The sequence below is a fragment of the Scylla paramamosain genome, chromosome 11, assembly GCF_035594125.1.
Source record: "Scylla paramamosain isolate STU-SP2022 chromosome 11, ASM3559412v1, whole genome shotgun sequence".
Classification (NCBI taxonomy): Eukaryota; Metazoa; Arthropoda; class Malacostraca; order Decapoda; family Portunidae; genus Scylla; species Scylla paramamosain.
The window spans coordinates 26,043,368-26,070,075 of record NC_087161.1 but is presented as its reverse complement, the minus strand read 5'-3'; the positions used below and the strand labels follow the sequence as shown (position 1 = coordinate 26,070,075).

The 26,708-nt window shown below is 41.4% G+C and overlaps 1 protein-coding gene and 1 long non-coding RNA gene across 12 annotated transcripts; one reads left to right on the top strand and one right to left on the bottom strand.

Moving 5' to 3' along the window:
- The first annotated feature begins 838 nt into the window (after positions 1-838).
- On the top strand, positions 839-7,369 carry LOC135105114 (uncharacterized). Of its 5 annotated transcripts, none has more exons than XR_010270712.1 (4): positions 839-1,011; positions 2,136-2,302; positions 3,343-3,512; positions 5,854-7,369. It is a non-coding gene; the product is annotated as an uncharacterized LOC135105114 (long non-coding RNA). The 5 variants fall into 5 exon arrangements; XR_010270714.1 differs by having other exon boundaries at positions 839-1,050; XR_010270711.1 differs by having other exon boundaries at positions 839-1,059.
- On the bottom strand, positions 7,052-24,405 carry LOC135105112 (MAP kinase-interacting serine/threonine-protein kinase 1-like). 7 transcript variants are annotated; one of them, XR_010270706.1, is made up of 13 exons: positions 24,067-24,405; positions 22,882-22,954; positions 21,896-22,021; positions 21,638-21,735; positions 20,663-21,483; positions 20,246-20,463; positions 16,713-16,758; positions 12,465-12,614; positions 10,310-10,364; positions 9,291-9,506; positions 8,776-9,134; positions 8,433-8,540; positions 7,052-7,310 (listed from the first exon to the last, which is right to left on the bottom strand). XR_010270706.1 is itself a non-coding variant. In XM_064013119.1 (8 exons), exons 2-8 carry the CDS (start codon positions 22,898-22,900, stop codon positions 10,349-10,351), a joined length of 1,344 nt encoding a protein of 447 aa, XP_063869189.1. In that variant the 5' UTR covers positions 22,901-22,954; positions 24,067-24,405; the 3' UTR covers positions 10,334-10,348. The 7 variants fall into 7 exon arrangements, 2 of the variants coding, with proteins under 2 accessions (XP_063869189.1, XP_063869188.1); XR_010270705.1 differs by lacking the exon at positions 8,433-8,540; XR_010270707.1 differs by lacking the exon at positions 8,433-8,540 and having other exon boundaries at positions 8,992-9,134.
- Positions 24,406-26,708: the final 2,303 nt, after the last annotated feature.

Sequence of the window (26,708 nt, the reverse complement as noted above, 5' to 3'; positions counted from 1 at the left end):
GTTTTAATGTTATTTTGAGTATTTTAGGTTTGTGGAAGGAAGGAGAAAGCTTAAATACAGTAATAAGGCCGAAAAAAAGATTAAATTGAGAGTTTTATCAGCCTAGCGGATATTAAGCTGTTTTAAGTATTTTAAGTTACCAGAAGAGTGGAAGCTTAAATTTAATACTACGATAAGGAAAAAGCTTATTTCTTGCATTAGGAAGAGAAAAGCTTAATATTAATGATGTTTTTTATCAATTTCTTTCGATTTTATATTCAGTTCATTTATTTGTCATTATTTTTTAAGATCATTTTTTTATTTTCTTTATTTTTCGCTCGTTTTCATAATAGGAATGTTTAATTTTGAATGTATTTTTTTCATTTTTCTTTTTTTTTTCACTTTTTCGACTTAATATCCAGTTTATTTATTTATTATTACTTCTTAGTGTGTCTAAGTACTTGCAAGGATCATTTATTTATTTATTATTATTTTTATTTTATTTTCCGTACGTTTTTTTTTTTTTTCATAATGTAAACTTATTTCATCTATATTCCCGTTTTCTGTTACTTGTTCATGCCAGGGGTGACAATAAACATGAAGATTATTACTGCTTTTAATCCCACCGAGAGAGAGAGAGAGAGAGAGAGAGAGAGAGAGGGGCATTTTAGTTGAGCCTATCCTGCGCTGGTTCGTGCGTTTGCTGCGGTGACACGGTACAGCTGTGAGAGAAATTTGCGTTCATAACCACGAAGGGGGTGTTCAATGGGAAAAGGGCAGTGAGGAAGTGATGATATTTATATTATTTGAATTATTACTTGATAATATGTCAACTTTTGTGTGTGGGGGGGGAGAGGGGGTGGAGAAGCAAACACAGGTGGCGCTTGGGAGGGTGAGCCGGCTGGCTGGAGTGTTTTGGCCGCCCTGGTCAGTCTTGCCCCGCACTCTGGTAATAAGTGTTTCCGTATTCCCGGCAGCTTCTCCCTGTACCAAGCACCGCCACGCAGCACCAGAGAGCCATGAGTACGTAAGGTGAGCCCAGCGGTGCCACGCAGCACCAGAGAGCCATGAGTACGTAAGGTGAGCCCAGTGGTGCCAGCCTTCCCTCATTCAGCCTTACTGCCTTCACAGCTTCCCCCTTCCTCCTCACTGTAGTGTCTTGTAGTCGTCTATTAAGGCTTTTTTCGTTATTTAGGTATTTTTTAGGGTTATTAATTTATTTCTAGGTTTTGTTTACATCTGAGTCTGGAAACAGTTGGAAATTTAGGCGAATATTGAAGGGTCGTCAATATGTAAACAAACCGTCAGCTGAGGTACAGGCCGGGCATCAGTGTTTTCAGCCATTATTTGCCTTGTCTCTCACTTATTGTAAGCCTAACATATCACAAGATACAGCCACATGTCTAGCTTTCATATGCGCTGGTCAGATATATCCGCCATTGCCTGGTTTTGGTGTCACGAAGTAATAAATAAGGCAACATGGCCGCCGGCTCCTCCACTGAGGTCGGCCCCCAGGACATGTTCCGGCCTGTGGGTTCCAATATTTTTTATATTTTCCTTAATTACTTTATTCGGCTTCTATAGTAAGTTTTTATGGTTTCTAAAAATATTTTGTTGTTGTTGAAGTGTTTTTGTTGCTTCAGTTAAGTAACTGGGCTGAATTTTGTGTATTTTTTTTAATGTAAATATAGGGCTGTTTTCACGGTTATTTTTACCCACCCCGGTCCTTGGCTTTTTTATTTGAGGCTGTAGTGAAGCTTTTATTGCTTTAAAAAATCGTTTATGATTTTTAAAATGTTTTGCGTTCCTGTTGAGTTGAGTATGTGCATTTTGAAATGGTTTTTAGTTCCGTTAAAAGTGGTGATTTTGTCATTTTTTAGATTCCTTATTTCTCTATTTCAGCTTGTAAGTAACTTTGCATTGCTTGAAAAAATAGTTTCGATTTTTTGAAGTGTTTTTTTACTGGTGTAAAGTGAAATGGGCGGACTTTTGAATGGTTTTAATGGTGTCAAAAGTTCCAACACTTTTTCCATATTTGTGTTGATATTTCTTTACAACTACTCAGGCTGGAGATGTTTTGGTACTGTGAATATTAATTTAAGTAATTATCAAATCATAAAATAGAATGCATTCCAGCCTAGCTTCATTTTTTGTAGGGGTCAATTTCAAAATGAAATACGTTACGTACGTAAGCCAGCGGCCGGGGGCTCTCGCCTGTGACGTCATCAACAGACTGGGACTTCTCCGGCTTCAGTGTCTCTTGGTCAATATTTACCGTAATTTCCAGTGTTTTCCAAGTATTTCCAGCTGTTTATAAACTCAGGTACGTAGATAGTAGTAGTAGAAGGAGGAAAATAAGAGAAATGGAGGAGGAGGAAGAAATAAGGAGAAATGGAGGAGGAGACAAAACATGTAAATGGCAAGAAGACAATCTTTAGCTTAGTTTCCCTTGATGCGCTGCCATTCTCTATTATTTGGTGTATTTTGGGTTCTTTAAGTGTGTTTTAGATGTATTTGGGAGTGTTCTGGAGTGTTTTGAGTGTGTGTTAGGTGTGTTGAGGAGTGTTTTGGGTGTATATTAGCTGTTATCTGTGTGTTTTGGGTGAATTTTTGGTGTTCAAGTGTGGTTTACGTTATTTCTAGGTGTATTTTGTGTGTTTTGAGTGTTGTGGAGTGTTTTGAGTGTATTGTGGAGTGTTTTGGTGTGTTTGAGGGTGTATTGAGTGAGTGTGAGTGTGTCTTGAGTTTATTTTGGGTGTTTTAAGTGTTTTGGGTAAGATTTTGGGTGTGTGTCGTGGGGTCTTTTGGGTGTATTTGAGTGTGTGTGGAGTGTTCTGGATGCGTTTGGGTGTGTTAGTTGTGTATTCTGTGGTGATGTGGGTGTTTTGGATGTTTTAAGTGTGTTTTGGGTGTGTTTGGATGAGTTTTGTGTGTATTTGGGTGTGTTTTGGGTATGTTTTGAGTGTGTTTGGGTGAGTTTTGTGAAGATTTTGGTGTGTTGAGTGTGTTTTGGTTGTTTTGAGTGTGTTAGGGTGAGTTTTGTGAGTATTTTGGTGTGTTTTGGGTGTGTTTTGGATGTTTTGAGTGTGTTTTGAATGTGTTTGGGTGAGTTTTGCGCTCTCTCCTTCCTAGGGACTCAAAAGACAAGAGTTTTGTAGGTATTTTGGTGTGTCTAACTACTACTACTACTACTACTACTACTACTACTACTACTACTACTACTACTACTACTACTACTACTGCTACTACAACCAATCTTAACACGATCTACACTCAAAACCCTTCCTTTTCCCCCTCCTCGCCCCTTCTAACCCCTTTTCCCCCCAGTAACCACCACACCCCTCACCTGCCGCACAATTACAGGTACATATTTCTGGAGTTCAAGGACAGGGCAGCAGCAGAGGAGGCAGTGAGGCAGAGGAACAATTATAAGCTAGACAAGCAGCACACGTTTCTCTGTAATCTCTTCATGGACTGAGAAATATGACAACATACCTGAGGAGTTTGTCGCACCTGTCCCCGAGCCTTATAAGGTGTGTGGCGGGGGGCTGTGGGAGTGAGGGAGGGGTGTTTGTGTGTGTGTGTGTGTGTGTGAGAGGGGCAGGTTTGTGTGTTTGTGAGTGTGTGTGAGGGGCAGGTTTGTGTGTTTCTGAGGGAGATAGATGGGAAAGGAAAGAGAGAGAGAGAGAGAGAGAGAGAGAGAGAGAGAGAGAGAGAGAGAGAGAGAGAGAGAGATTGTGTGTGTGCGCGTTTGTGAGAGAGAGAAAGCGAAGAATGTGTTTGTGTGAGAGAGAGAGAGAGAGAGAGAGAGAGAGAGAGAGAGAGAGAGAGAGAGAGAGGAGAGTGTCGCATCAACTAGAGCCTTTTGAATGCTGAAATCTTATTAATCTGTCATTAGAACCATAAAAACACCCTTAAAAACCCGTGTCGCTTCACCTAGAGCCTTTTGAATGCTGAAATCTTGTTAATCTGTCATTAGAACCGTAAAAACACCCTTAAAAACCCGTGTCGCTTCATCTAGAGCCTTTTGAATGCTGAAATCTTATTAATCTGTCACTAGAACCGTAAAAACACCCTTGAAAACCCTTAGCCCTTCAACTAGAGCCTTTCATTCTTCTTTCCTTCATTGTTTGTGTCTGATAGGTGATTACTGAATATTTTACAATGTTTCATAGTCTGCTTGAGGTTATTGTTTATTTAAGATTTTCCAGAATTTAAACGGTTTTTCTACCAATACATCTGGCAATCTTCTAAAATGTTATGATATTTTTTAATTAGATTATATATATATATATATATATATATATATATATATATATATATATATATATATATATATATATATATATATATATATATATATATAAAATGTTCGTTGTTTGGTTCTGACTTCGTCTTCGTTTTTCTCATTTCTTTGCACTAATATCAACACTGTGTATGTAATAACTTGCATTCAGGAGACAAAATACAAATTAATATTGTTCTCTATTTGATGATTTTACTGTAATATATAAAGAAAACCTCTAATCGAGAAATATTATGATAGCCTTCCAGAAGATTCCTAAATGCGTTCGGACAAAACCGGTGAATCATGCCGTTTAAATTCTGGAAAATATTAAATAAACACTAACAAACCTCAATCAGACCATAAAACACCGTAAAATATTCGACAACATATCAATAATCATAAGGTGTGTACTCTTGTCTTTAAAGAAAAAACTGGCCAGAGCTGAGGGAAAAAAAACATTCGGACAGGAGGGGGGGGGGGGAGCGCGAGAGAGAAGGCGTGGCACTGGTGTTGCAGGAAGGAAGGGAAGGACGGAAGTGGAGGGAGAAGTGATAGAGTGGTGCGCGTAACAACTGCGTCGTGTAAAACCCTCCTGTGTCTGAATGTTTTCTCGACTCTTGCCAACTGTTCCTTCAAAGCCAAGAGTAAACTAAGTGAAATGCGGGTGACAATGCAACGTGGTGCCATAAATTAGATCACGGTGTCAAACAAGCTGTGACAGTGACATTGTGGTGCATTTTAGGAAATTTCACACTGGTTGCGGTGTTATGGTTGCCTTGCTAAGTTGGCAATGCGAAGCCATGTGGCTTTTAATTACGTGCATTGTGTTGTATGAGGCTGCTCAGTGCTCACACTGTCAGCGAAGCTACATGAGCGATGCCTGCAACGTGGCTTGCGTAGTTTCTCTGGCCTGCAGTCATTCCCCACATAGGTTTGTTTACGCATATACACGTTACGCCCCCTAGATATAGTGTTCATAGGTGGTGTCCTGCTTCAGTGTATTGTTCTGTGAGTGAGAGGGCATTAGTGATCTGAGCGGCAGACAATGAAAAAAAAAAAAAAAAAAAAAAAAAACTAATTTATTTCAGAATAAACTCTTGAGTGAGATGATTTTCACCAAGCTGCATTGCATCCAGCGTGAAGCAGTCAAGCAGTCTTTATCATCCTTATGTGTGTAATTCTGATTATAAGTCTGAAGGTAAATTTCATTAAGTGGCAGGTTGAAGTCTTCCAACGTAATAATGATTTAGAATGATTATATATATATATATATATATATATATATATATATATATATATATATATATATATATATATATATATATATATATATATATATATATATATATATATATATATATATTTATTTATTTATTTATTTTATTTTTTTTTATGAGGTATTATAGTACATGCAAGTCCCAAGTCATTATCTGGATAAGAGAGATGGAGGTGGATCTGTGGCCACCTTTGGGTGTGCTACCAGAGGGAGTGTGGAATCAAAGAAATATTTGTGATTTTGACTTTTCATCTTAAATTGATGATAGTGCAATAGATATGTGTTTTATTATGCTATACAATTCTTTCAGGCATGCAAGAAGATGCAAACCATTGCCATGTGACAACAGCTGAGTTTGATGACTTGTATAAGAATGTATGGGCTGCACCAGGCACAAGCAAGAAGCAGCAGTGGTCTGTATTTCATTACATGTCAGTGGCGGGACATCCACAAGATCCTGGAAGAGAACTTGTCCTCTTGAATACAAATTGGTGATTGTATTGAATGTATCACTTACAATTATTAGTAAGGTATTGGGAAGTTGACAGTTTTCTAAGGAATTTTTAGTTTAAATGTGTAAAGTCTAGCTGCTTTAAAGTTGTAGATTTAGCCTACAAGTTTTCCTAGTTGAAAAGGATGTGTAACCAGTAAGAATACAGTACTTACAGATTCAGGGAGGAGATCTTTGTGTTCTTTACTTGGTCTTGCACATATGTGGGTGGGCTTTGAGACTAGTGGTATTCCTATCTTCAGTATCTTAAGATATTTTGTATGTACCTTCATATGTAATTTTCTCTCCATCTCTTGTTGATGTGTAGTTAGTGTTCTCAGAAGCCTTTAAGCTAGTGGATTCTACTCTTACTATTCAATCTCATTATTTGGCAGTGAGATCAGATGTCTTATCTTGGGAGAAATTACCGGATTCAAGAGATGCTATTGAATTCTGAACTTTTATTTTTTCAAAATCTTTCAACAGGGTAAAGTTGTAATGGTTTGGTCATCTGGTGAAAAGAAATGAGAAATTGGACCTTAGAGGACACTTTATCAGAACATTGAGAACATGTTTTATGAGATGTAATGGAGCTGGACCCCATGGTGTGTTGTGTCAGGTGGCCTCTGTGATTTGATGTCAGTTCATCCAGACCTGAACCAAGCAACAGGATGCAGGAGCCATAGTGAGTTGGGACACCAGGCACTGATGCCTGCTACTCTGGTCACAACTGTGTGTTGTACTGCATCTACTACATCCAGTCCCATCAAAAACTAAATGTTGCCTGTGCATTCTCATCCAACACTGCACAGGCAATAAATTAATTTTTGGTGGGACTGAATTAAGATACACAAGATGGAAAAAAAATTAATTGAATGCAAGAGTAGCATAGCAGTCATCATTGCTTGTGTCCCAACTTAAAAGGCTTTTTGGCTGGAGGAACAGACATCAGAAATGTAATCAGTGCATAGAAGAAATCAATTTGCATTGAGGCCACCAACCTTCACATAATTATAAATCCATGTCTCAAGTTTATTGCAATGAATAAATTCATACAGGAGTGTATACCAGCCACTTTCCACAGTCTGGCTTTGTCTACAGCTGTTGATGGCAGGGCCATGTGTTGGTGTGGAGACTGCTTGAATATATGCTCTGCAGGCAGCAGCAGCTCTTGTGGTGGAGACTGCTGGAATGCAGCACCTCTGATGTGGTGGAGACTGCTTGAATACGCTCTGCAAGCAGCATGGTGTGGTATCAGTGTTTTGTCAAACAGCCACCTGGAATGGTGTAAGGCCTGGAATCACAAACCATACAATAAATATTTCCTTAACTAAAATCTTAGCTTTTATTATCCTGGCATAATGTTTTCCTCAAATCACACTCCTCTCACTAATCATTCTCAAGTAATATCCTCCCCGTTTACTGCCTTAACCTTCCCAATATCGATCTATGTTGAATTTTTCATCAAGATAGAAATTAGTCCACCCATTACCTGAACAAATGTACAGTAACAAATGACAGTGGCGGGCATACTTAACTTGGTAAAAAGTTGGGACAGAACGGTGAAGCACAAGATTGAAATGGGAAGACGTTTTGTCCCAGTGATAGGATTGACGTGCACTAGAGTATCCTGCAGTGGAGTAAAAGAGGGTATGGGTAACCAATACCAATGGCTCAAATATTGCATTTGCAAAGTTACCATAAAACTGACAATACTTTTACATATGTTTATGAAGCAAATTTATCTTTCAAGGAGAGTCATCCACCCGAGATTAGTAATCGTAATGGTCTCAGCTCCTGTAAAAGGCGGGGGGGGGGGGGGAATAGATGCATTTCACTTACCGCTACCGTACATGGCCATAAAAAAAAAAATCGTTCACCTGCCTTTCCGATCCTAACCACCAGCTATTTAATTTAATTTAATTTATTTATTTATTTTTTTATAGAAAATACCCCCTTTGTCTTTCATCCGTTTCGTATCTTATCCATCTTCATATCACTATGATGCGAGCCGTGGACACCTAGTGGTTCCTGCCTTCCATGCTCGTTCGATAATCAAGTCTTGTACTTGGTCAGCTTTAAATTAAATTTCCTTCCATTATTATCCATGTATCTATTCAGACCAAGCGTTTTATCGTATCAGCAATTAACCTACTCAACTAAATAGGCCGCTGGGAGTGGCCGGGAGTTGGAAGTTAATAAAGACCAAGCTGCATGGACAATCCTTTGTGACAAGCAATGTATGAAACGCTCATTTCCACCTATCAAGCCACCACTCACCACCACCACCACCACCACACACGAGTAATTTTGTAGTTTTCCCCAAGTCCTAATTCATGTGCCGCTAAGATCGCGTCCCGTACCTGCTAATGACCAAGATATACTACAATGTCAAATACCAGGAACGTCAGCGAGGGTCAGCGATCAAGGCAAACACTTCACTCTTCAGCAGTCATGTTCATACGGTGCCGCAGTTTCTCACTTGTCTTTTCCACTTCCCTCATTACCTTAAAATAAAGATCGCTCAGAAATGTAACCCAATTACCGGGCTTCGTCGTTGTTACTGACGAAGCAATAACATTCTGGTCAAAGCAACACAGGAGGAACACTATTTTCACATGGCAAATCAATGTCTGGGCAATGAATTCCACAGCTTTACAAACAATTTAATCTTACGAGAATCCTAACGGAAAAAAAGTGTGGTAATTACTATGTACATTTGACTGTACCATTTCACCTTACCGGGCTGGCTGACTAAATGGGAGCTCTGATGATCACTTCCAGACGCGCCTTCCCCCTGCCCCTCTGGTATGCTGCCATCCTTCACGTCAACAGTTAACTCGTGTGGTTGAAATACGAGACAAGCTTTTCCTCTGCGTATGCCTCCACCCCGCCTTGTCACACGATCAGCGGGCAAGTGTGATTCATCATAAGAGTGGTGAATGCGTGGAAACTGACCGTGTTGAGCGGAACCGAAGCACCATCCTTGCTTAAGTGGTTCGTCCGCGATACAGAACTGCAACTGAACAGCACGTTATTTAACTGACGCGAGGTGAACTTGCCCATCGCACTCGCTCACTCTTCTTGTAACACGATCTTCACTGGAAAGAAATCACAAACCAGCAATCAATATCTTAGAAATAAAATATTACCACAAATATTCAAGGTACACCACTGGAGAATCTAAGCACTAAACAGTCGTTATCTTCTAAAACGCTGTACTTCCTAAAGAAAGAAAAAAAAATCTATGCACTCACACTGCAGCGCCAGTCTCGTCGTATCGCAGTCTAGCACATTATCTGGATCCATGACCCAAACAGACCAAGCCTGCATCTTACCCCTATCCGTTATGACGGTCCGTAGCCGACTGATCACAGGACGCAGGGGCAAGCCGGCTTCCGAGGTTCCATACAAGGGGGGGGGGAGGTGGGGTCACGAGTCACGAGTGCGCACGCCGATTGGCGAAGGGAAACCTGATAGCAATTCCTCCTCATCATAAGCGAATATAAAAGGGATTGTATGGAATTGGAAGGGATTTCAAACTGCAATGGACCTTTAAATTTGACTACATTAGCTATAATAATAGAAACATTACAACTACGGTAAAAAAAAAAAAAAAAAAGAGAGAAAGTGTAATTTACGTTACCTGTTGTTTATGGGGGAGGGTGTAAATGCTTGGTGGTGTGGTAATGTGCTGTGCGTGTAGTGTAGGCAGACAAAGTGCAAATTCCACTGATATTTTCCCCACTTACTGTATGACTTAGCACGTGCATGTCATTGGGGTTACTTAGAATTTTGGATTTCGTAATACTCTTGGTTTAGTGATAAGAGCGACCAAGTATCCACCTGTTAAACGAGACGAATGGTTGCAGGATAGGTAGTTTGCATTTCTCTTGTCTATTTATAAGTGAAGGAAAAGGTGTAGATGCATTTACCGATGTAGTAGTAGTAGTAGTAGTAATAATAATAATAATAATAATAATAATAATAATAATAATAATAATAATAATAATAATAATAGTAATTCCGTCTATCAACGAACATCTATCCATCTGCTATATCATCCAACATATTATTATTTTTTGCCCTATACATAAATCAGTTAATCTACCTAACGTGTGTGTGTGTGTGTAAATATAGCCCCAATAAAAGCTTTCAATACTAGACACCCCTACTCGCTTGCTATAACATTGCTATCAGACTTCGGTGTTGGGTGAGCGATGTCAACTTTCTCCTACATCACTTAGCCGATAAATGCTGACTTTTGTCCCTTCACCTGCGCTGGGCTGGGCTGGGCTGGCGGCCAAAACATTCACTACACCTGCGCGCCGCTGGAAAAAAAAAATAAAATAAATAAAAATAAATAAATAAATAAATAAAAAAATAAATAAAAAAAATAAATAAATAGATAAAAAATAAAATGAATAAAATAAATAAATAAATGAATAAAATAAAATAAATAAATGAAAATAGAATAAAATAAATAAATAAATAAATAAATAAGAAAAAAATAAGTATGATAATAGTAGTAGTAGTAGTAGTAGTAGTAACAACAACAACAACAACAACAACAACAACAACAACAACAACAATAATAATAATAATAATAACAATAATAATAATGAACAAAAAAAAACAATAAATAAATTAATACAATGGTAAATAAATAATAAAGAAAAAGTGTATGGATGAAGGACAAAAAAAAAAGAAAAAAAGTAAAAGAAAAACAGTCATTAGCTGCAAGGATAAAACATACATAAATTTTCCTTCGTTTGTAATTCATCAACATATCTAACGTAGCATTATCTTTGGCCCAAAATCAGCGTTGTTTAATGAGGTCTGTGTAAGCGTTGCATAAGATACTAAGGTACAGCAAGGCCACGTAGTAATGCCAATGGGAACTATTAAACAGTCAACAGTAATGGTTCAGGCTGTTTACACGTTTGTCCGCACACTTGACTGGTAGTTTTTGTAAATAATGGTTGAAAGGCGGACCAGTTATTATCAATGGAAGTGATCTACGTAATATTAAAATAATCAAATGAATCTTTCCTATCTGGCATTTGCTCTCCTCTTCTTTGTTCCTCATTTGATTATAGCGACATTATCATACACAACATTATGCAAAACATTATCTACGTACTGATTGACTCCCACCATAACACACACACACACACACACACACACACACACACACTAGGGGAAAAAGTCGACAATACTTATATCTTATGTATATCTTATATATTCAAACTATATAAACATGTATTACGTACTTGGTAAATGCAGAACTCTCGAACTGGCAAATTAAACAGTAAACATTACGTCAGACCACAACAAACCTTACGATAAGCTACAAGAAGAGTTGACAGGGCACATCAGTATTATAAACTTGATAACAATTTACCAATTAATGCTTGGGTACATATGGTGATGCAGAATATCTAAGGACCGTTTAAGGAAACTCTCTCTCTCTCTCTCTCTCTCTCTCTCTCTCTCTCTCTCTCTCTCTCTCTCTCTCTGAGTTAGTGCTAGTTTTTCTATACAATGCTCTTCACGTAATGAAACGCTTAATAAAACGTTCTCATCATTTATTTATCTCTTCTTTTTTTCTTCTCCTCCTCCTCCTCCTAGTCCTTAATGCACCTCAGTGAGCTTTTTTTTTTTCTTTAATTTTGTTGTCCTAGGGCCTAGCTCAATGTCCCTCTTACACTTTTTTTTTCATAATTAACAATCACCTCAATATTTAATTAGACCGTATCAAACTCGCGTGAAGTAATGAATAGTGCAGGTCTTAGCTTACTACGTAGTGTAGTGTCGTACTAAGTGCAATCTGATAGCGGTGGGTGGGGCAGTCAAGGCTGAGCAAACTCCGCTACGCTACAAAACGTGACCCGCCAAGGAGCTGAACTGACCGCACGTGACCGAAAGTATGCAGTGAAAGAAAACGTTGAGGCGCTTGTTTAGAAATGAATGGGATACTTAACTAGCTTTTTGTAGGGGATGTTTCTAGTGAATGGTGGACTTACGTAGCTTGGTAGTTGGATTGTTGCTGTGGGGAAGGTTGTATCTAGGTTATTTTCATGTATTCTTGTCTGGGAGATTTAGAAATTGTCGTCTTCTTTTGTTGGGGAATGTTGATGTATCTACTGTATATAATTAGGGTATTTATATGTGTACTTCATACACACACACACACACACACAGAGAGAGAGAAAGAGAGAGAGAGAGATTCTTGTGCTCCACCACACTTAAAAAAAAAAACAGTAAAAAATAATAACAATGAATAAAGAACGGAAAAAAAAATAAGACAGAAAATAAATAAATAAAAAAAAATTCTTTACAACCTTAACAAATAACTGCTCTACATACATACAAAAATAGATAAATAGACGAACAGATAAATAAATAAACTACTGACCCTCTATTCCTACCCCTCAGACGGTTGGCAACACACACACAGCTGCGCAGCATCACGCGGGGCACAGCGCATTACTGCTAGGCTGGACTGAGGCCGCGGTGGGGAAGGTGTCTGAAGGTCGTCGCCAGGGCGGTACGCGGCGCCACCACCAAGCAAACACCATCTGAGGCAAGGAGAGTGGCAATGAACGCCCAGCAGTGCTCTCAGTGACGTGAAGATAACAGCACACATGATGAACGGAGAAAGCATCCCCATAATTTTGTCTCTTGTGATAAACGAGAGGAAAGTGTCTGGGAATCACGTATGCAAGCTGACTGGTTTTTTTTTCTCTCTCTCTCTCTCTCTCTCTCTCTCTCTCTCTCTCTCTCTCTCTCTCTCTCTCTCTCTCTCTCTCTCCTATTTTTTTTTTTTTCGTTTTATTATTGCCATTGTTTTCGTTTACATGTACAAGGAAACATGTGCGCAAGTCATCATTTTTTTTTTCTATTGTTATTCTTATTTTCTCTTTTAGTCAGTTTGGTTTATCTATTTTTTTCATTACTAAGCTATAAACTTGTCAATGCTTATTCTTTATGCCACCTGATGCTCCTCATGATCTATTACAGAAAACGGCATTCTTAATTTCACAACTCAACGTCATCATCACGTTTTATTTATTTATTAATTTCCTTCATACTTCTGCACTACATCCAACAAAATAACAAAAACAGCCTCGTTCTCCCAGCAACAGCACACGCATACTAAAATCAAGTCATATTGTGTAATGATGCGCGATAACTGAATGAATAACAACAATAAAGCATGCATTTCAGAGAGGTACCAATGACACGCACAGAGAATACGAGCATGAAGGACGTAAGGGGCGGGCTGGGGCGGGCTGGGACACCAAGGTCGCTGGAGCCATGTGGGGCATAACAGACACAGGTGACGCAGTAAACTATATACCTACTCCCTCTAATCTGCAACACATCTGCAACACCATCTCTACTACTATTACTACTACTACTACTACTACTTTTAACAGGCTTTACTGGAAGTTATTAGAGTTTACCAGGGTATTTTCATGGTTCTGTTGATGGTTTAGCAGACGTAGGTGACGCAATGGTCTCACTCTTATTACTACTCTACAAAACCATTCTCAAACATATCGGGGTCATGGGAGCATTTCTACTACTTTTAACGGGCTCTACTGGGAGTTACTAACTGACAGTTTCACAGACGCAGGTGACGCAGTAGCCTATATTTCTCTAACAATGCACCACCATCCTCAGACACGTCGTGGTCTACTTCTGCAACTTTTAACAGGCTTTACTGGGAGTTATCGAAGGTCTTCATGATTCTCGTGATAGTTTTAGCAAAAGCAGGTGACGCACTATCCCACTTTCCACTCCTCTGCAACACCATTCTCAAATAGTATTTCGGGAGCTACTTTTAATAGTTTGAACAGGCTCTACTAGGAACTACTAAACTATTCAGGTTGTTATTCGAAATTCTTTTGATAGTTTAACAGAGTCTGCATTGCTAATAAGTAAAACACCAATGAGGACCTGAGGTCCTCATTGGTGAGGTTTTGAAAAGTGTTCTTACGAGAGATAATAAAAGTGTTTTAAGACAAAGAGTTGAGAGATGAGTTTGTATTCTTCTGGCACTGAACGCACACACACCAAACTGCCCCACAATACCAGCTGCAATTAATCGTTAAAGTTTCAGCGCTCAAACAAGCCCAGTAACTCACTTGTTTAAATTTTGTGAACAGAATAAGGGCGTGGAGCACCGGAATGTTATGCATCATTGGATCTCAACATAATAGACCCATTACATAGTAGTATTATTCGATGAAGCTTCAGCACTCAAGCAAGCTCAGTAACTCGCCCATTTAAAGGTTCTGAATAGAATGAGGACAAGGAGCATCGAATCAGATTAGCCATCATTGAATCTGTATTGTGTCTTACGAAAGTTATCCACAACCATCACCATCACCCCACACCGGGATTTACCTGAGATGTCCTCGATAGTGATAAAAGAAAGATGAAGTAATCACGCACCTCTTACTTAGATTAGATAGCATCACTGGATCTTTCCCTTCTCTAACGAAAGTGATGCAACGCCACCACCATCACCACTACCACCACCTAGGCAGTGATTTCTTTGTTGAAGTTCACAGGACTCGGAAATCCCCTTGCGTTGTTACTGTCCACTTCCCTTTAGTGTGACTACTACTACTACTACTACTACTACTACTACTACTACTACTACAATTTAAATCCACTCTGAGGCACAGACAACTTAAAAGACAATGACTAGAATATCAAAAAGGTATGCAATGAGAAACATTACATTAAGCCTGTTTGGGATGCCTCTCGTGACTTAATCACAATACCCAAGCAAAGGAAAAGTCTCTTATTTACCTCACCACCAGGCATAGCACACAGATAAGTAACGCGTCTCACGAATTAAGACAGGAACTATGTGTAAGTGAGAAAAGTTTAGACTAATTTATGGATGAGGATAAGTAGAAATAGGTAGGTATATTTAGTACAGGAATGCCATGTGTAGCTCTGATGGCTTCTTGCAGTTTTCCTTCTCTTCCTCTTCCTCCTCCTTCCGTATTTTCTTATGTTCTTAAATTCTCCACTTGGTAGTACACTTTACCACACTTCTACGCGTTCACCACACCATGAACATTACTTGTATCTATCCTATCTATCCTCGTCTTCCTTGCATGAACGGGTACGAATCTATAAGGGGACAAAAATCAACCAGGGCGTGAGAGAATGAGGAGGCTGCAAGGAGAGATACAGTTGCGAAGTGAACATGTGACCTCTCTCTCTCCCTCAGCCGCAGCCCACAGCGCTCACTCCACGGGACAGGCAAGGCTGGCGTGACCCTGAGGAAGCCAAACTGCACCATCATCCTGAGGGGCCCCAACACTATCTGAATCACAATAGGGCGAGACTATTTGACTACTATCTTCGTTGCAACTGCTGATGCTGCTGCTACCACCACCACCACCACCACTACTACTACTACTACTACTACTACTACTACTACTACTACTACTACTACTACTACTACTACTGCTGCTGCTGCTGCTGCGAGCACTATTAGTATTATTCTATTTCTTAAGCTACTTCTAACTACTTCTAAAGCAAAATGACAATGATGATGATGATAATAATAATAATAATAATAATAATAATAATAATAATAATAATAACAGCAGTAGTACTAGTAGCAGCAGCAGCAGCAGCAGCAGCAACAGCAGCAGCAGCAGTAGTAGTAGTAGTAGTAGTAGTAGTAGTAGTAGTAGTAGTAGTGGTAGTAGTAGTAGTAATAATAATAATAAATACATTCTGTACTACGCCATCATCTATGGTCTACATATGATAAGACAGACGAGAAGATAATAATATACAAGGTGTGTGTGTGTGTGTGTGTGTGTGCGCGCATCTCCCTCTGGTTCTTCACGGGTCCCGACCAGCGTGCCTCGGAGCGGAGATTCCAATAATCTCTCTCTCTCTCTCTCTCTCTCTCTCTCTCTCTCTCTCTCTCTCTCTCTCTCTCTCTCTCTCTCTCTCTCTCGCAGTTTTTTTTTTTCCCTTATGATTAATTTTCTCACACCAGTATCTTATCTTCCGTTAAGAAAAAAAGTGTCACTTTTTAGCATATGTTTTTACCTTTTTTGGTATGATTAATAACCTAAACTTTACATTATTATTGTTACTGATTTACGACTATTGTCTATTATTTTTTTTAATTTGTTTTTCTCTTACAATTTAATTACCGACACTCCATTCAAATTTTTCTATCGTTAATATCTTAGGTTTCATTATGCATAGTTATCTGTAACTTGGTTCATTATTATCTTTATTATTATTACTAGATATCTGTTTTATTCATCTATTTATTTTTCTTCATGTTATTCCAGCAAAAAATCGATTATGTTGGACTTACATCTGTTAACATGTGCTCTCTCTCTCTCTCTCTCTCTCTCTCTCTATGTCCGCAAACTTCCTGATGGTAACTAACAGCATGACAAGTTCAAGGTAGGTACTAGGTAGGTAGCGTGGCAGGCGTAGCACATTTAGCAAATCATGCCAGGTAACGTGCGCCTCCATCTGACTTGAAGAATTTTCAAACTGATCGTGTAGAACTCCGTAGAATTTCGCATGCTGGATTTCACAAGCCGTCACAGCGGACAGGATGCTATGAAACACCGAGATTTGCACGAATTTCGCTCAGTAAGCTGCAATTTACTTACCCTTTCTTCTTTGCTTCTTCTCTCATTTGTTTCTCCATCGTCAGTCCTGCAATTAAGAGGCCTTCTATTACTCTACATAACAAAATCAATTAAGAACCTACGATTCATGAATGAAAGGGTAACAAGTGACCAGAGTCGTATGGAATAATCTTAGTGAAGAAAGATTATACTTCCACGACAAAACTGAGAATGCTGAAAAATACTAAAGGTCAATAATTCAACGGCACATTCTCGTAGCTGACCACATCCACCGCATCACTCCACAACAAATCCCATTAGACCCCAGAAAAAAAGAAAAAAAAAGGTAGGCTATTGGATCAGCGAGGGAGAAGAGTGGGGACGGCGGTGGTGACGAGAGTGGCGTCACGTCACCACCACTCAGGCAGGACGCCCGGCTCCTTGGCAGGCCTGGCTGTCTGTCATCTTCCCCCACGTGACGGGACCGTGCTTGGCTCACTCTCTAATCCTGCAGTGTTTGAGATCCTACCACGAAGCACGGGCCTTGGCAACACACTCGTACACAGTTACTCACACACACACACACACACACACACAATACACAGAGGATCTGGTGTCCAATAATGTCTGATGTCCCCAGGGATGAAAGTGTCTCGCCGCGCTATAATGAAGCGCTTCAAGATTGCGTCACCTTCAACTTGTCACATACGAGATAACTCAAGCTTCAAGGTCTCCTGACACATCAACCCATGGCTCCACTCACTCACTGACCAGGCACTGCACTTCTCTAATAAGAGTGCATTACTTCAGATCCTCGTGACCAGTCATGTGGTGTGCACAACCAAAGCTACTCAATACCAGTCCTTGAGAGTAAAGATAAGTAAAAACAAACATGTTTAAAAAGATAACTTTTTATTTGCACTTCTTCCCTGCTGCTGCTGCTCTTTTTATTGTTGTTGTGGAGTGAGCACAGGGCACAGTACAAGATACAAGTTGACTTTCTTTTTCACAGTACAATTCCTTTACCAAAACAAATCGCCAATCGTACCATCAGAACTCTTCAATACAGGTACACCAGACGTTGTATTATTACACATTGGCCTCCCTATTCTTGTTTTACAATTATATCGTATAAATTCTCAATTCACATAAGTTTTGATAATCTTCATATCTTTTCGTTTGCTATTGCAAGATCTTTGTGATGAGACTAGCTAATGCGGGCTGTTTTGAACAGTGAGAACTCCTAGCATCGCCCTGGATGAGGGTCAGCTCAGCTCGTCTCTTTGCACCAAGGGCGAGAAGGGGGCCGCTTGTATGTAAAGGTGTTGTTCTCTCCTCACGTACTGCCTTGGTGGCTGTACAACGGGAAGACAAGGATGACGGATGAAGCAGCGTGGTCGGTCCTTGAGCTACTATCGCATGAAAACTCAACTCCCACTCCGTAATTAACAAACAACACACGATGCTGAACACTTTCTTCAAACCACTAGAAAACACTACACCACTTATTGAACATTATCATCGGCAACATTATTTCTAACAACGCTCACCACAAATGCGGTTAACGCTATAGTGTTGTTTGGAAATTAGGTCTCTATGATGGGTGGATGAAAGGAAACACTGGGTTCGTTTATGAAAAAATAAATTATGAACAAGTATAGGGGAGGGTGATGAATTGATGCAACCTTGATAACTGAGGTTGCAAATAATGAGATCAATGATACAAGACAAGAGGAGCACGAGGGAAACATGGAACAGTGTTGTGGACCGACCGCGCAGCGGGTGACAAAAATGCGGGATGAGGAATGTTAGGGGGGAAGGCTTTAGGCCAGCTTGGGAATGGCACAGGTACCATGGACACACTCACCCAGACACTGCTATACCAGGTTACAAAGCTTTGAGTACAAGAGTGCCATGGCAGCTCTAGACAACAGACTACATCAGCCTGCAAAGACATCTCTACAAGACTAGTCTGTTACATCTCAGCCTGTCTGGGGTGAGTGCCTTGGCTGGCCTGGACAAACATAGCTGACCTAAAGATGCCCCAAAATGTCTTCAAAACTAGTCTTTACCTTACAAAGTGAAAGGTAATCTCGGAATACCTTTTCAAGTACAAGGTAAGGTACTAGGTAGACGACAAAAGAATATAAAAAAAATAAATATAAAAAAAGAAAAGAAAGAACGGAAGGGGTCCACTCCGACCCCGCAGGAAACTGAACCCTTTCTTTTTGGCAAATTTATAAAGTAATCAACTCTTACTTTTTATCTCCTATTCCAATGTATAAAAAGATAGAAAACAGTAACAAAAACGTAATTCTATGGGAACAGTGTGTGTGGATCGTGCGGGATGGGGCAGCGTGCACACAAGCCATGGCACTCCAGGTACACACATCACTTTGAAGGGCAGCCTCACGTGGGTGCCATGCCTGTCCGGCCCACAGGGGGTCCAGCACAAGCTCCCTGACACTAGGCGACACCAGAGGGCTTGGCTCGGGAACAATTCTTTCCCTACAATGGAGTGAGTGGCAGCAGGTTGTCAAGCTGCTCCTAACACATTGTCAACAGCAGCTCTGACTGGCACCGAGAATAACAGCCGGGTGACCTGCTGCCGTATGATTGCTCATCACTCCCACCAGTCTGCTGGATGATACAGCGCTCTAGCCAACTTATGCTAGAGCGTTCCGTGCATTCATTAATGCGACTAGAACCAACAAGCTTGATGCTGAAGCCACTTTAGATAATACAATGTAAATGATTGAAGCTGAACTGCCCTGAATTAACCCTCTGGCTTGTCTGGACCTAATTTTCATTCACCTGAAATCAATGCTCTTTTGAAAACACCTAACGAATTTGGGACTCAAATGTCATTATGATGACATGTGAAAGCGTAGGCACTTACTGGGTTTACAACTATCAACTTAAGTTACTAAGCACCACACACAAAGAGAAACATTATTCCAAGCAATATTACAATTGGGTCCTTTTTCGAACTTACACACTAATAAGAGTTATCACAATGCCCACTCCTAGCGATCCACACACACCACCCTCTGGGGGGAGCAAGCCACACCACCGTACATTTCATAAACCTAATTTATAGTATCAGTCAGGACAGATTCAGAGGATTTTCTTAATAATCTTTGTACTTAATTTGTTGGTTATAGCCCACACTGTTTTCATTATTGGCACGCAAATCTCAAGAACTGATCTTAATGTCCTGAACTCAATCAATAAAGCATATCATATGAAAATATATTTCAAATTTTGTGCCTACACATATAAACTTAAGACAAATCTTTTTTTATTTTTTCTTATATTTGATCATTAATGAGCTGGCTAAACCTCCATTAAATGTTATTACTGTAATATTACAAGATAGAAAAACCTGAGGCTTAGTATGACAGTTCCCAGCCTCCCTGCCAGCCAGACTCTTTGTGTTGCACGAAGATTCTTGCTGACAGACCAGCACAGGGCACTCTAAGCCTAATCAAGAATGAAAAACAAACGGTGCCGTGCACAGCTAGTGCTGAGGCTCGGCACCTGACCCTGAGTGACTGGCGGGAAGGCCAGCTAACCGGTGGCAGTGAGGAGGTGCTCCGTGTTGAGGCTGAGAGAACGCAGGCGCCGCTGGGCGAGTCGCGACTCTGACGGTGGTGACAGGCCAAAGGGTGGCTCGTCCCCGTGCATGTTCTCACACTCCTCATCCTGGTTCATGCTGAAGTGCTGCAGCAGTACCCTGTTGAGTGCCATGCAGGATTCGGCAAACAAGGACAGCTGGTGTGCACTGTGGTTCCTGCAAGCAATAGTAGTAGTTAGTTGGCTGAAGTATTTGTAGAGATCTTTATGATTTGAAGTAAGGTACTCTTAACACTACTTGCCAGAAATAAACCTAAACTACTGATCAATTTGAATTCTTATTGAGCAACACTTGGTGCAGACAAATCTTATGTAACTTTCATTACCAGGAACATAAACTTCCAGCTTCAACTTACTTTCTGATAATGTTAGGAGTCTCCAGGCAGGTGGTGGGGCCTCCATTCCTGATCCAGGGATGAGCCAGGACCATCTCTGCAGATAGTCTCTGGGAGGCATCCTTCACCAGCAGCTTTTTTATCAGGTCCTTTGCTTCCTCACTGATTAAGGACCACTCAGGTTTGGGGAATTCATAGCTGCCATCCTGAATGTTTGTAAAGAGGAGATCCTGACACTGAGGGCAGGCTTCCCCTCTCTCCCAGCCACAATCTTCCCCACAGTTGCCACAGAAGGGAGGATAGCCACAAAGGAGAATATAGGTCACCACGCCAAGGGACCACAGATCGCACCGTTTGTCATATGGTCCAGCATCATCATTAATAAAGCCCTCCACAACTTCCGGAGCCATGAACTCAGCAGAGCCCACAGGTGTCAGCAGCTGTGGAGTTGCCAATGGTGAGCTCAGATTGGAGTTGAACTTGATCCCGGAACCAAGATCAAAATCACAGATCTTCACGGGGCAAAGCTGATCCGGGTAAACACAGAGAATGTTCTCTGGTTTGAGGTCCCGGTGAGCAATGCCCTTGCTGTGGAGGAAGGCCAAGGCAGAGGCAAGGTCCCGGATCACCATGGATGCCTCTGCTTCGGTGAAGTGGGTCCTGCGCTGGATGTGGGACAGCAAAGGCCCACCGTAGATCTTCTCAAACACTAAGTAGAATTTGTCATCCTCCTCGAAGAACTCCACCAACTGAATGATGTTCTTGTGTCCTTGGCAGTGGTGGAACATCTCAACCTCCTTGAAGACTCGCGTTCGGCTGTGTGATGGTACCTTTTCTATGATCTGTGGGGACAAGAAACATTTCCTTAGTAATCTTGTATTCTATTGTTTATCATCATATCATATACACTATTGCTTAGGCAACAAATTATCAATTAAATTTTACCACCCATCTTAATAGCTAAACCAAATACAAACTTCAGACACTTTAACTCACCTTTACTGCATACTCTATGTCTGTATAGATGTTGACACAAGTCTGCACAGAAGCATATGCACCCTGCCCCAACACCTCACCGGTAAGTTTGTACAGATCTGTTGGAGAAAATGGGAATATCAGTTGGAGAAAAATTCAATGGATAACTGGTACTAAAGTGTAGATGCATTCCTTTTCTTTCAATGAATATGGATACTGACAGGTGGAGCTTATCTCTGACCTTATCAAGTTTAACTCAGAGAAGGTAAATGAACTCACCACTGAAAACACTGGCAACTAGAGTGGACCCTGAACGCTTCTTCTTCCTCCTCTTACGCCTTTCCTTGGCTTCCTCGCGCACCTGCTCCAAGTTGGTGGTGTCCATTAACACACTTGTCACGTCTCCTGAAGGGGCAAAAGATACATATTAGTAAGTGGCAACCAGTCTACAAATCTGTGCACCTACCAGCTGCAATATTTCAATATATCTAACAAGTAATTTTTGTATCTAAAGTTAGTGCATAACAATCCTCATTTGACCCCCCACCCCCCACTGCAACACACACACACACACACACACACAAACACAGTCATCTTGACATAACTTTGATGCAACACATATACAAAAAGAATTTCCTCATTCGTTACACACAACTTCCACTAATAAGTAATGTGAAAATTTCAACTTTTACACGCATGGTTTCTACTGAATGTTACTTAGCATGTTGCATACCATCATGCAGAAACCCTGCCATTATTAATATGCAGTGGGGAAAACCTCCAGGTGCAACTTCAGGAAATGATTCAGAATAAACAGGCTTCCTCTTAGCAAAGTGCGATCACATGGTGCACCTATTCTTGGCTCCTTCCTACACTGCCACAAGCAAGGGCCGCCACACCACACACTACACCGCCTCCCGGGCGGCCGGCCAACTGTTTGTTGCACCTTCAGGCTGAACACGACGGCCAAAAATAGTTCCTCCGTACTGTCCGTTTCGCTACTGTCATGCTGTCATCAAGCGAAACTCAGAGACTAAAGACATATTTACTGCATTAAATAACAGATGACATCACAACCACTTTCGAGTTCTTTATCTAAGAATGTGTGCAATTCCCATAGACTTTAACCGAGACTAGTGCCAGACACGCTGCTCCGTTTGGCAAGCCGTGCGCCAAATTGCATCATCCCACCACTACTAGCTCTGGGAAAACACTTCTAAATGATTTTTTTTTTTTTCATGTGAGAGATCAACGTTCAACAATACCTAGGTTGCACAGCTGCATGGCGGGCAGGCAATGCTGTGGCGGTGTGTGGCGTCATCCTCATGACTGGAAGTACTACAAAGACATCACGGCATCAAAGGGTTATAATGCACAGGAACATGTCGGTATTGCCGGTTGTCATGCACCGGTATCTGACGTACAGTGAAAATGACATATACAACATAACTTGAATGTCACGAGTAGCAGAGGCAGGAATGAGTGGCTGCTTGATTTATACAGACATTTACCGGCAGTTATCTCATCTGTAACTTTCTGAATCACACTGACATTAAAAGATAACGCAGGGATATGCAAAGGAAACATTCAAATTAATTCCTAGAAAATAAACTTTTACATATACTGCGAAACTTCGGCAATCTAAGTACATGTCTAATGAAATCTACATATAGCACGGCCTGGGCCGCCTCTCTTCATGACAGCGCGATAGGCCTGTCAATAGGACGCTCTCCAGTCCACCCAGTAACTAAGACGACTGCCAGTTAGCTATTTCATGTCAGCCTTCAGCCACCCCTCCAAGCCTCAACACGGATCTCTGCAGCAACATCAGTGAGCCTCCCCGCCTCTCCCCCTCACATGACACCGGCATTTGCATACGGCAGGTCAGGACTTCTCGCGAACATTCGAGAACAGCGGCAGCAGCCAAATTCGGCAATGACAAGAAGAACATGGCCTCGATGGTGACAGCGGTGCCACATCTCATTTCTGCACGCCTCGCCTCTGGGGGCTCACTCATACATGCACACACTGACATCGATTATTACTACATTTCTAACATACTTTCAAACTCATCCTGCCATTTACACACCACACAGCCGTCGCAAATAAAAATATCGATAAGGTCACCAGGGTTGAGAGAAGCGGCACCACCGCCCCACCAGACCCCGGAGGTTCTTTGTTTACTAACAGACAGACGCACTAACACACCTCCCTCCCCGCTGCCTGCCCAGCCCTTTAAATCAACATTTCACACATCCACACAACATGCCAGCCTGACACAAGCCGACACACATACAAACATGTTAGGAATGTTCATCCGACAACCAACAAGACGCCCCAGCCAACTCGACGGCGGCCTGACACCCTTTTTTACAGCTTTCGACTTTCACACACAGACAGACATACATACATACAATCTGAAATGAAACACAGGTGAGGAAACCACATACCTTGCACCATCTTGACGGTTTGTTGGGGGTATCAATGAGCGAAGAATAATATATCACAATCAGCGTGGGGGGAAGTGTAATGGAAAAATCACAGATTCTTGAGTTAGCACTTATGCTTGACTAGACCCTCCTTCAAACCGCCTTCGGGGCCTCTTGCACTACCACGATGTCGAACACTTGCCGGCGCCGCACACTCCTGCACGATGTAGTACCAGCCGTGTGTTACCAGCTTTGGGAAGCTAGAAAAAGGTAGGAAAAGATCCCGTGGTGCGCGTACACTCCTATCTATCCATTTCTTTCTCTCTCTGTTGGCGAACTGCGCCTGACCTCCGGCGCCGCGGTATTATATAGAACGCCGCCGCATGCCATACACTACCAGACGCACATTTTTCTCATTAAATTCAAAGAGATGCCAACAATTCCTAGTCTATTTGGGATTACAGTAACCTACAGTACATAATTCATGATGAAGGTAGCTCAAAGTTACCTTGCATAATGTGATAGAGGAAGGTTTTCGCCCTATAAGTGGCCGGGCAAAGCAGGACGCGGCGCCGTGGCACGTACACACACCTCTGCCAATATTAGAACCTCTTAATATTTTGTTATTACATCAGCCAACTTGGATGCTTCTCGTTTCTCCAGACGGATCGCTTACTGACCGTCTGCCACATCAGTGATAATAAAATGTAGTGTTTATAAGTAAAATGAGGCTTGGAAAACCTGTCAGTGATCTGCAACAACACGGCGTTGCTTCAGACATGACCATAGGAGAATGTACAAATCCTGTGTCACACCCAAATTGATTCTTATGCCACACAAATGGGCATCACTTACTCAAACATATACGTGAAAATCACACTTCTCAATAGACTGGATGCAATTTTAAACAATCGCGAAAATAACACACCGATCAATTTGCAGGGGGTGACTCCACGCTGGCAGTTGTTGTGGCGTGATGAATGCTGCCAACACAATCCGCGCGGCACACTATTTATAAAGACACCCTGCTTCTCAAAACCAACTCGTCATTGGTTAACACAACAAGTAACTGTTAACTAAAGACAGTTTATAACTGCTAACAATAAAGTGCACCCTGGGCCAATCTATCGTATGAATAATCAGAGAACGCTGTGGTTGGTAATCCGTAGTTGCGTAGAAAACTAGAGGGATGGGCGTGGGGGAGGCGCGCCGGTCTCTCCAGTCTCTCGGAGGAGGTTGTCCGGAGTCATTGTATCATGCCTCTGTCCTCCAACCAGTCTCTAACACACCGGCGCGCTCTCGTCAACTTAGAACTGAGAGACACTGGTCGCAGAGGATAAGACAGGCAGAAACACGAACAGAGCAAGAAGGAACAATACATGAAATCAGATAAATAGAAATAAAACAGAAAAATCTTTAATAACGAGATAAAGAGATTCTGCATCTAGTTGAAAAACATCCACACGGGAATATTGACTTAGTCTACAGACGGCATGGATACAGAAGACAGGCAAAGAGGAACATACACATGGGACAACAGACCTAAGATAGACCAGTTTAACCTAACATAACCTTAACAAGATACATTTTTGCGTATGATAAAATGAAAACACAAGGATATTAACTGTTTAAAGAACACACATGATTCAACACGCACACACACACACACACACACACACAGAACAAAGTAAACAATAATGCAAAGCGAGAGAGAGAGAGGGTGGGGGAAGAGCAACTTTACAGTACAAGAACGTTTCTCTCTCTCTCTCTCTCTCTCTCTCTCTCTCTCTCTCTCTCTCTCTCTCTCTCTCTCTGTGTGTGTGTGTGTGTGTGTGTGTGTTAGGGCAGGGCAAGACTAAATGACACTAAGTAACAGTAATACAGACAGATAACTGAAAGATGACGCTCATCTCGTCTCCCTCTCACTCCCTCTCCCTCCAAGCAACAGACGTGCAGCATCACCGGCTCTGCATGTGTTTGTGAGTGAGTGTGTGTGTGTGTGTGTGTGTGTGTGTGTGTGTGTGTGTGTGTGTGTAACGTCCTCCCTGACATGTGTATGGATTATTAACAGCCTGTGATGAAAATACTGAGAGAGAGAGAGAGAGAGAGAGAGAGAGAGAGAGAGAGAGAGAGAGAGAGAGAGGAGCTCGTACAGTGGCCGGGTGGTGGTGGCGGCGGCGGCGGCGGAGGTAAGAGGAGGAAGAGGAGTCAGGCAGGACCGAATGACCCCGCTAGGCAAGGGACGCCGGGCGGGGAGAGAGAGAGAGAGAGAGAGAGAGAGAGAGGAGAGAGAGAGAGAGAGAGAGAGAGAGAGAGAGAGAGAGAGAGAGAGAGTTTCGCAACATGATTTTGAGTGAATGAGTGTCTTGGTATACACACACACACACACACACAATTTTGTCACACCTACTGACTGCCCCCCAACCTCTCTCTCTCTCTCTCTCTCTCTCTCTCTCTCTCTCTCTCTCTCTCTCTCTCTCTCTCGACCTCCAGACAGTCTATTGTTCAGAGCATCGCAAGTCTGTCTACAAAGGTTTCGATCCCACGTGATAGGCAAATTGCTATCCCGTTGAAACATTTGAGATTATTGAAGTATTATTGCATTTGGTGACCTTTAGGAAGACTGTGGGTAGGTGAGGCGCTCTCTCTCTCTCTCTCTCTCT

What these genes read in the sequence shown, in the direction of transcription:
- LOC135105112 (XM_064013118.1), bottom strand. An exon ending in ACATAGAGTATGCAGTAAAG is followed by an intron (nt 21,484 to 21,637) that starts GTGAGTTAAAGT and finishes TTGTCCCCACAG; the next exon opens with ATCATAGAAAAGGTACCATC. An exon ending in ACTCCTAACATTATCAGAAA is followed by an intron (nt 20,464 to 20,662) that starts GTAAGTTGAAGC and finishes TATTGCTTGCAG; the next exon opens with GAACCACAGTGCACACCAGC.